The sequence below is a fragment of the Acanthisitta chloris genome, unplaced genomic scaffold, assembly GCF_000695815.1.
Source record: "Acanthisitta chloris isolate BGI_N310 unplaced genomic scaffold, ASM69581v1 scaffold15135, whole genome shotgun sequence".
In the NCBI taxonomy this organism is placed as follows: Eukaryota; Metazoa; Chordata; class Aves; order Passeriformes; family Acanthisittidae; genus Acanthisitta; species Acanthisitta chloris.
This window is the reverse complement of record NW_008675503.1, coordinates 1-10,544: the sequence shown is the minus strand read 5'-3', so window position 1 is coordinate 10,544 and position 10,544 is coordinate 1. Positions and strand designations below refer to the sequence as shown.

The following is a 10,544-nucleotide window of genomic DNA, read 5'->3' as shown; positions in this document are numbered from 1 at the left end:
GGAATGGTGGGTAGAAGTACTTTAGTCTGTTCTTCACACTGCTTGTTTGTTGACATGGACATTACCTCACTGCCTCTCCTGGAAATATTAAATAGCAAATGCTGACAAGGAAGCTGTGCATTACACCAGTGGCTTATGTTACTACATTTTAGTTAGCTGTGCCAGAAGATAATTGGTTGCACTGAGGCTTCTCAGTATGAGGCAACTGCTAAGTGATCCTTCCTTCTCACACACACACACAGATACAGACAGGTTTACTCAAAGGACATCCAACAATAGATAGTACTAAATACACATATTGCAATTTAAAAAAACCCAAAAACATAAAAGAGTCATAGAACTATTTTAATATTATGCTGCTAAGTATGATCCACTATATATAATTCCCACATACCTGTCTCCAAAGGGACACTGTAGCTTGGTAAGCTTTGTCCTGCTGGTGATCTTGCTATAGCACTAACAGAGAAAGCAGATCCACAGGGAAGATCAATTAGGGTACAGGAATTTCCAGTGCTTGTGCAATGCCAAAGTCCAGCCTCTCCTCTGGCAGTGACAACATATGTAGCTTCTTCATTGCTAGATTGCCACTGCACACTGATTACTGAAAGGCTCTCCTTGGAGATATTCTTAATTTCAGGACTGCAGGGAGCTGAAATATTTCATATTAATAGTATTTAAGCAGATTGTTTATGCATAATACATAAGTTACATATGAAAATGAAATTCCAGTTAAAACTGAGAAGCTACTTTAAAAAAATGTATGATCTTTATATGCTTACTCCTGGTGAGAATTTTAAACTTGTGACAGAACTGACAACATAAGGATTTTGTGTACAAAATCAGAGATAAATTGTCAATCTGGTTTTCAAAATACTAGAGCTATCAGAAGCTTTCAAACCAAACCTGGCTTTACATTTAGATTTGAAAGGGGCCTACAGGAAAGCTGAAGAGAGACTTTGTTAGGAGCTGCAGTGACAGGACAAGGGCCAATGGGTACAAATTGGAAGGGGAAATTTAGGTTAGATATTAGGAAAAAGTTTTTTACTGTGAGGGTGGTGATACAGGTTGCCCAGAGAGGTAGTAGATGTCCCCCAACCCTAGCAGTGTTTAAAGCCAGGTTGGATGAAGCTTTGAGCAACTTTATCTAGTGGGGAGATATTTTCAAAGACTTCCAGGGTTTTTGTCTTTTTTTGTTTAAATTTTTATCAGTTACAGTAACTTAGTACTCCAGCAATGCTTTTCATCCGTGACTCACTGCAGTGTCTAATAATTATTTCTCCTTCTAAAGGAAAGTGAGAGTGAAGACAGTACCTGTTTCCACGCGCTTGGGCGCACAGGACGTGTTGCTGCCCCTGGCCTCGCTGAAGGAATACACGGTGATGCTGTAGGGGGTGTTGCACTGCAGAGCAGACAAGGTGCAGGCTGTGGCAGTGTCATTGCAGAGCACCACACTGCCCCAGTCAGCAGCTCTGGTCTCGTACATGTCAGCACCTCGGACGGGAGCCCACGCGACCCGCACGGTGTCGCTTGACACGAACACGGCTCTGAAGTCGCTGGGGCAACAAGGAGCTGGGAACAGACAAGGCAGACAGGGAAACTCGAATGGGAAGGGAAAACTGGCACGAGTAAGAGTCTCATTTCATTTATCTATGTGCTTCATGTCTTAAATCTCCAAAGGTGACAAATACTGTGCAAACAGCCTCATGAGTCCCACTTACTCCACGAATTAATTCAGTGCCCCTCCTTCCAAACTGATAGAGGACATCCCAGTGGTTAGGTCAGACAAAGGAATTGCATATATCCTTGCTTAAAAATTTCAAAGCATCTAGAGGCTAAATACTACTAAAAATGTTCTTCTGAACTTTCCATTGAACTTGCTTTTTTTTTTTCATTTATCAAGTATGAAAACTCCCTCTGGGGAAGTTTAAGACTTTGGTGCACCCTCCCTAAGATAAAAAAAACAACATCAGGCCTAAAATTCAGCTGTTGTGCCAAGGCTGTGTGTTATTCACATGTCCTTGCCTGAAGATTGTGAATTGTTAAACTAACTATTTCCACATTTGTATGCATGTTGTTGCACTTTATTCAAATTAAATTTAATTGCAATGTGAAGTGGTTCTTTTTCCTTGTCAATGTTTGTGTGTTTTGCCCAAACTTTGAATAAATATAGAAGTTTAAGTCATTATCTTCCCATAAAAATGTCCAAACAACTCTACCATAAGCACAGTTAAAGGATCCAAATGAATCTACAAGAACACATGGGTACTTACCAGTGGTGTAATTGAATACATCACCCAAAGGGCTCTGCCCTGCCTTGTTATATGCAAAGACACTGATGAAATAAGTGAAGCCACAGTCCGACTGGAAATGACATTGAGTGTATGACGTGTTGCAGTACACTTCCAAGCCATCATCGCTCTTCACAAAAACCACATAATAATGCCCAAAACTGACACTAGACCATGATACCAGCAAGTGTCCAGGTTCAGCCTCTTCAATTGATATATTTACTGGTGCACAAGGAACTGAAAAAAACCCCACATTAAAAAAAAAGAAAGAAAGAAAAAAAGAATTGCAATGAGAATATTTTTATTGAAGTTATATTTTTGGGAAATAAAAGGAAAATCAGGAATATATAGAATTATTCCACTTAGCTTGAGCAGTTGCTTTGTCTTGTTCAAGAAAACAGCAACTTATCTGCCTTTACAGAGGATGCTACTTACATTTAGATAGCAAGTGGGTACAATTTTTACAGAACAACATAGATGCTACCTTCATGCTTTACAGAAACAACATCTGCTTAAGGAGCCCCTGTGAACAAAAGCAGTGGCACCAGGCAGTATTTCAAAAGGAATTGGCACAGTGTGTGCTCACAAATAGTAGGTTTGGATGACAACTGAAATACTAGCCTGAATAGCAGTTGGCATCCAAAAGCCTTTCTATGTGAAAAGCCTTTCTATGTTTGCATGAAACTCGCTGTGTCTGAATAGAGCTGTCCTTTGCTTAGGTTTCCTTTCTGGTGGCATCCCAAAATGTCACATTAAACTGCAAACTCCATGGCTTTTGTTTAAATAACATTTACTTTCATTCTAGTTCAAAAACTGTAGCTTGCTGCTATCAGAATGAATGTAGATCTAGCTGAAGCAATGCTGGCTGAGAAGATTACAGCCCATAGCTTAAATGCTGTCTCCTGTGTAAGGTGCTCTCATCCCATTAGATCCACCTCAGAGCTGCTCACATGATTGATCTCTAATTCCTATCAATGAGAAGTCAAAATGAGGCAGGTTACATCAAATAACTAAGTAAATAACACTGTGTCATTCAAGTAGCACATAAAGGTTTAGATTTTGTTTACATGGGCAATTCACCTAACAGGTCAGGATGCAATAACCTGACATGGCAGTGGTGCTGTAGGTCAAAGCAGCAAGCTTTTGTGCTGGCAATGGTTAGTGGTTTCTTAATTTAGTCTAGGGGTGCTACTTTGGCTGAATGTGGTTTTGTTGACCTTCTTTCTAACTAACAACTAGATTTAGCCTAGAACAGTGCTCAGCCCAGAGGCAGTCCTTAATGCCATTTCCTAGTGGATTTGTCCCAGTCTATTTGGAACAGACCTGACAGAGTAGGACAGATCTTACATGAGTTTTGCACTTGATACCGAGAAGTAGACTGAAAGCAGGAATTGAGAACAGTTCAAGCTGAAAGCATAAAGAACAACTTCACTAATAGCATTATTTCAGCTTAATTAGCAAAATAGCGAGGATCACATAGTATAGCTAAGGAGTTTCACTAACGGTGTTGTTTTGGCTTGGTTGGCGAAACGATGCGTCTTATCTATAAGACAGTAGAACTAACTAGACTCAAACCTTGGCACTAAGGGGAAAACTAAGGCCATGTGGGGTGTGGAATGAAGAAACAAAATGTTCAAGATAAAGGCAAGGTCAGCAAGGCATGCAAAACTGTACAAAGGGGTAAACGGTTGCATAACAAAGGTGTCCAAAGGGCACTGAGGAAGAGGAGACACTTCATCTTCACGACCACCCAACGACCACCAGGAGCGTGGGACTGATGCCAAGAGGGAGGAGACGGAGGAGGAGTATATAATAACGATTTCTGAGAACTAATTATAATAATAACAATCACCAATTCCTGGAAATAATTAATATATATGAGCATTTAATGTATATAAACTGTGAAGTTTCTGTCCCTGGTTGCACAAGCTTGGTGGAGCGATCCCCCTTGTGCCCAGCGCTGACTAAACAAATACCTGCTACTCAGAGATACAAGTCTGGGAGTAGTTCTTTTCCAGCCTTTTCTCAGCATCACACTCACAAAATTAACTTTAGAACATGTACTTCTGGTAAGAGGAAAATGCAGGCTTACTGGCTCAGCCAACAGTACATACACCATTGCAAGATGTTCTTACAGAAATATGAAGGAAATTAGGCTCTTATCCCTGAAAGGAGATCTCTGCACTATCAACCCTGCACAAATCCTAAACATAGCCCAATACTAGCCACTGTGAAGAAGGGTCCAGAGAAGAGCAACGAGGCTGGTGAAGGGACTCGAGCACAAGTGCCATGAGGAGAGGCTGAGGGAGCTGGGGGTGTTCAGCCTGGAGAAGAGGAGGCTCAGGGGAGACCTTATCACCCTCTACAACTCCCTGAAAGGAGGTTGAAGTCAGGTGGGGGTTGGTCTCTTCTCCCAGGCAACCAGCAGCAGGACAAGAGGGCACAGACTCAAGCTCTGCCAGGGGAGGTTTAGGTTGGATATTAGGAAGAGATTTTTTAGGGAGAGAGTGATCAGGCATTGGAATGTGCTGCCCAGGGAGGTGGTGGATTCACCATCCCTGGAGGTTTTCAAGCTGAGACTGGATGTGGTACTTAGTGCCATGGTCCAGTAACCACAGTAAGGTTGGACTTGATGATCTTTTCCAACTTGGTTGATTCTATGATTCTATGAATTAGAAAAGTATATGGAAAAGTTCATGCACAAAGGTCGAAAGCAGAAATAACTATTTGAGAATCAGTCGTGAATTGCAATGGACTAATTTACATATGAAATTAAAGAAATATATGTTAAGATGCCATAAGCTAGATCAGGATCAATGATACATACCAGTTTTTAAGCTTACTGCATCAGTAGGTTTGCTGGATCCAGCATCATTGTGTGCTGTGACAGAAACATAATATTCAGAGCCGCACTGGAGGGATGGCACCGTGCAGGAGGTGGAAGATGTGTTACACTTCAGTTTCAACAGTCCACTGGAGGCTGTGACACTGTAAGTTAGAGCTCCTTCTGTTGGCATCCAAGAAACAACAGCTCTTGAAGCACCACTGTTAAAAGCTACTTTAACATCCACCGGTGTGTTAGGACCTATGGTGTATCAGTTTGGAACACGTAAATACAACATTGATTATGGCCTACAAGCATGATCTTTTTCAGAACTTGCAAACTAAATAATTTTTTTTGTGGTGCAAACCTTACCTTCTTCCATGTTAAAGTGACATTTTATAAAAGAAATAGTTCTACACCACTGTTAAAAGCTACTTTAACATCCACCGGTGTGTTAGGACCTATGGTGTATCAGTTTGGAACACGTAAATACAACATTGATTATGGCCTACAAGCATGATCTTTTTCAGAACTTGCAAACTAAATAATTTTTTTTGTGGTGCAAACCTTACCTTCTTCCATGTTAAAGTGACATTTTATAAAAGAAATAGTTCTAGTTGTACACTGAAGCTTCCTGTCTGCTGAAACTCCCTGCCTCATTTGAATATTTGCTTCTTACAGTTGGAAAAATCCTCAAATCAGTCTAAGCTTGTGTAATCCTTATCCAGATCTATCCCAGGTACCACTTTAATGACAGTAAATGGCATATTTGCCTCAGTAATATTTATTAAACACAGCCATGTCATTTGAGCTTTCATAAACTTTGAGATGGGGTAAAAATTTTATGATCTCAATATCTACCCAATGTATCTTTGAAAAACATAACACAATCACACATACACAAAAATACTTCCTGCTATGTTGTTGCTGTTTTGTTTTTTGTTTTTTTAATACTGACTTGGTTTCAGAAAAGAAAATTTCTTACTTGTTCGTTGGTTATATATGAAATCATCTCCAGGCATCCCATTGACATTCCAGGCATAAGCCTTGATAGTATAGAGAGTTCCTGGATCTAGATTTGTAAATATCAAGGAGGTGTTGGTGGTGTTCTCCTTCAGCATTCTGCCCAAACCATCTGATCTCATGAGTGACACAGAGAATCCAGCTGCCATATACACAGCTTTCCAGCTCACTGCAATGGAGTCACAACTTGGAGAACTCACAGACAGAATCGGAGCAGCCAGGACTGTTGGGAAAGAACATCAATGAAACTTTTGGTTTTTCAGCAGTAGAGCTTGAAAGGCCCAAATTTGAAATGAATGCACAGCAACAACAGTGACCAACCCTGAGAGACAAGTTCAGCAACTACAAAACTGACAACAACAAAAAAGGAGAATGGGATCAGTACAATTTAAAATACAAGATTATAACAATTCAGCACTGGTACATGCATGAATGCTTTATAGTAGAGTAACATTACAGAATTTTGAATGTCCACCTGTTTTTGCTTTTCTGAAAGGTGAGGGCTGGCTCTTTCCTCCTGAATTCATAGATCTGATGGTGATTCTGTACAAGGTGGAAGGTTTCAGTCCCGTCACTGTGCCTGGAGAATTTTTAACTACAGTTTCAATGAAGGAATCTCCATCTTGTGCAGTCAGCATGTAACTAGTAGCCCCAGGGACTGCTCTCCATTCCACTGTGATACTGTTGCTAAGTTTTGAATAAGCTTGGTCGATAACAGGTATGTCTGGAGCTAAAATGGAAATAACAATAGACATACTGAGGTTGGGGAACTCAGCTCTGTGAAACACTGAGTGCTCTGAGCATTTCACACAGACAAATGTAGGACAAATAGTCTACACTTTCTATGAATGATTAAAATTTAAGTTAAATGGAGTTTCAATGAACATTAACAAAATACACAGCGTCTTGAGATATTCTAGACCAAATTATCATGAGTAAAAATATTCTAGTACCCTGAAATCACTACTGAAAAATACCATTACTTAACCTAGGCTGCACTGAGAGGTCCCTTTTTTCTTCCTCTCTTGCCAATTAACTGTATTAATTACCAACTAAAGCAATATAAAAAGCAATATATACAAAGATGTGGTGCATATTTATACAAAGCAGTCTAAAATCCAATGCTGAATCACAGGCATTTCTATGGCAAAGCAACATACAATGCCCTAGCTTGGAAAGGTCAGGGAAGCTCTTCGAACCTCCTGCTCAGAGCAGATATGCTTAGATAGACAATAATATGACAAATCAAATTTTGCAATTAAATGCTTTGCTGATATGCTGTGCTGCATGCCATTCAGGAAGAGCTCGTGTCCTGCGCCCACAAAAACAACCACCCAGGGTGTATAGCTAACCACAAGTAATTTATGTTCAGAAATCAGGATTTTCAGACTAGAAGCAGCATTTGTGAAGCAAGTCCGTGTATTGCAATGTATTTTTTTTCTGAAAAAAAACTCACTAGAAGAGAAAAATAAAATGGAGGTGTATCCCACATAAAGTTTAGAAAAGGAATGAAATATGTGCCTTGAGGCAAACTTGTTCATAGCAAGGCAGCTAATGTGGGATTTGGGAGACTCCAGCAAGTATTACACACAGTTATTCAGCTGAGTGTTACACCTGCTCTCTGAGTTCCAAGCACTTTCTTACCACTTATAGTCAGACACTCTTTTGCCCCTTTTGTAAAAATGGCACCACATATTCCACCTGGCCATGCCTATGGAATGTTTGCAGCTGTGACTTTTGCAATCTTTGAGCAAGGCACTGCACTAGAATATTGTTTTTGTTTAGAAAAACTATCTTTAGTAACAAATCAGATACATATTTGTGCAGGAAATCCTTATGCAAGTCTAAGGGAGTTCCTTGCCTAACAGTCAAGCAGAGAATATATAGTACATGATTTATATCAGAAATCAATTACGGAACATTAATATCTGTTCTTCCAAACCTAAGCTAGCAACAGATGCTTTGTTTACAATTACCAGGATAAATAATTGCTTATATTTACCATGATAAAACACTTATACTTTTTTATTTTCACATTTTATTCTAATAATTAATTTTATAATAAACGTTCTACTGTAAAAATAATGGCCATTTCTAAAAATTATCAAATAATTTCAGAAACAGAATTTCAACAGAGTACTTTTTCAATTACATCTCAGTGATGAAATAAAAAGGCACTTCTGTTTATGTAGATTCTGCTTCAATATCCATCAATTACTTAGATGCTCCAAGTCCTTTGGTGAATGAAAAAAAATTAGTTTACCAGCATCAGTTCTGAAAAACATTTGTAGTGAAATGTGATTACAAAAGTGATTTGAAATCTGCAGGTGATTGGAAAAGCTGCAGTCTGAGCAAGCCAGGCATAGCAGGTCTGGATCAGAGATACTAAAAATAATCAGAGGAAAAAAGGAGCTGATCATGCTAATATTGAACTCAGCAGCAGGACCAGCAAAAGGTTTCAACAGGAATGGCAGTACAATGAAACATCAAGGATAAAATCCCAGTCATATGGAGGACAATGGAAATTTTACTTCATAGTTTCTCTTACTAACCTGTTGACTGCATGATCTGTGTTTCTGCAAGAATAATTCCATTCTTGTCAATGGCTTCTGTTTGTACAGCATAAATAGTATTGGGAATTAATGAAGTTAGGGTTGCTTTGAGTGTAGCATCACTAAAACGAGTCAGTAATGAATGGCCTACAGTATTCACAGCTGTAGCTGTGACTCTGTAAGAAGAGGCTCCTGAAAATTTGGACCACCTGAGAGAAATGCTCCGTGATGTCACATCATATATAGATACAGAGAAACCTAAAAAACAAAGAAATCATTATCAAAAAACATTTTAGTTGTTCCTGAATTTAGTCAAGTCTTGACAGGAAGACTGTTCAGTGCCTTATCAAGCAGCTGTGTGACCTAATTTTCAAACCACAGGCATTCTGCTGAATTTGGAATGCTATTTCCCTTCTTCACATGTAAAGATACAACCAGTGCCAACACTATTCCATACATAAATAGGATCAAATGCTTGTTTTGCTAATCATGAAAAGAGCATGTTACACTAAGTGCCCTGATACTGCAAGATGTCTGTAAAGATTCAGTATTTAAGGCTCCTGAGAGTGCAGGAATCTGTGTTATCACCAGAGGCTGCAGGAATTCTGAAAGCATTTCTTGTAATCTTGCATTTATCTTACTTTAAACTACTTAAAACTCACATTTTAGGAGCTGTAGGCACAAAAAGCAGGACTGAAGAAAGAATAAAACTGCAAAACACTGGAAACATTTGCACATAGGAGATGATGCTTCTTCTAAGTGTGTTTTTTTGTTTGGTTTTTTTTGGAGGGAGTGTGGTGGGGTTTTCTTTTTTGATTTTGTTGTCATTTTTAATTATGAAATCATACAACAATAAATTGGGTGCAAATATGGGACAGTTTGAATCCTATTTGTAGCACAGTTATGTAGGTGATGGACAGCAGAATTTGTCCATCTGAGTGTTCTCCCTGTTTCATGCTAGTGTCAAGGCATAAGGTTATATCTTTGTGCAAGTGTCCAACAGAATTTGGACTCCTAAAAGTCAGGTTTAAAAATTATAAAGATAGCAACATAATTTCTTAAAGCTGAATCAAACTTGAATAAAAATTGTTTATAAAGCTGCTGGAACTTACAGAATATTTTATTTGAAATCACATGTGTGTGATGTCCTCAGACCATTCAAAAATAGGCAGGAAAACCAAAATACCATTTTGTAGATTTACCTGTGTTAGCTGAAAAGATCTGAAAAGGAAAATGCAAAAAAAAATTAGAAATAGATCATGAAATACTTTATTTGGAAAATTAAAAGCCTAAGAATGTTAGTAACAACAACAACAACTTGAAAGACCAAGTTTTTGAATACATTTTACTGATGTGATGCATCTGCTTGGATTCTGTAAGCATGGAAAGAGTACAGAACCCACGAGATTGGGTAGAGGTATGCAGGTCGTACTATTTTGTCTTTTTTTTTTCTGAATCTGCCTATTGATCAGTTTTCAGCTGCCGACACGCTTTGAAAGGCCTTAGGTCCTAACATACTCTTTTATTTTTCAATCACTTTTCGATCAATTTTCAATCACTTGCAAACGGTGCAGAAGTGCAACAGCAGCTCAATTCCAGCCTTGAAGTGGGTGTCTGCTCCTGTCCACCCTTTGTAAAGGTAACTTTACAAAGAGTACAGTACTGAAATCACGTTAAAGCGAATGAGGTGCACTCACCATCTCTAGGCAGTTGAGCAGCAGTCCCGCAAACACTAAGGATTTACTGTGTGCGCAGCACATCTTGTCCGAGCTGTGTTCAGGCTGCAGACGGGACGCGCTGGGGCGATCCCTGCGGGGGGAGAGGAGGTCCTGGGGCTCCTCCCAACATTCTAGTGGA

General features: G+C 39.2%; 1 protein-coding gene across 1 annotated transcript in view; it reads right to left on the bottom strand.

Moving 5' to 3' along the window:
• The window catches only part of FNDC7 (fibronectin type III domain containing 7), a 13,156-nt gene extending 2,709 nt beyond the window's left edge, over positions 1–10,447 (bottom strand). The window contains exons 1-8 of the mRNA XM_009075783.1: positions 10,385–10,447; positions 9,890–9,908; positions 6,611–6,865; positions 6,098–6,358; positions 5,116–5,373; positions 2,271–2,525; positions 1,312–1,569; positions 395–649 (exon numbers count right to left, since the gene is read on the bottom strand). Coding sequence (XP_009074031.1) covers positions 395–649; positions 1,312–1,569; positions 2,271–2,525; positions 5,116–5,373; positions 6,098–6,358; positions 6,611–6,865; positions 9,890–9,908; positions 10,385–10,447 — 1,624 coding nt within the window. The remainder of the gene's footprint in view (positions 1–394; positions 650–1,311; positions 1,570–2,270; positions 2,526–5,115; positions 5,374–6,097; positions 6,359–6,610; positions 6,866–9,889; positions 9,909–10,384) is intronic.
• Positions 10,448–10,544: the final 97 nt, after the last annotated feature.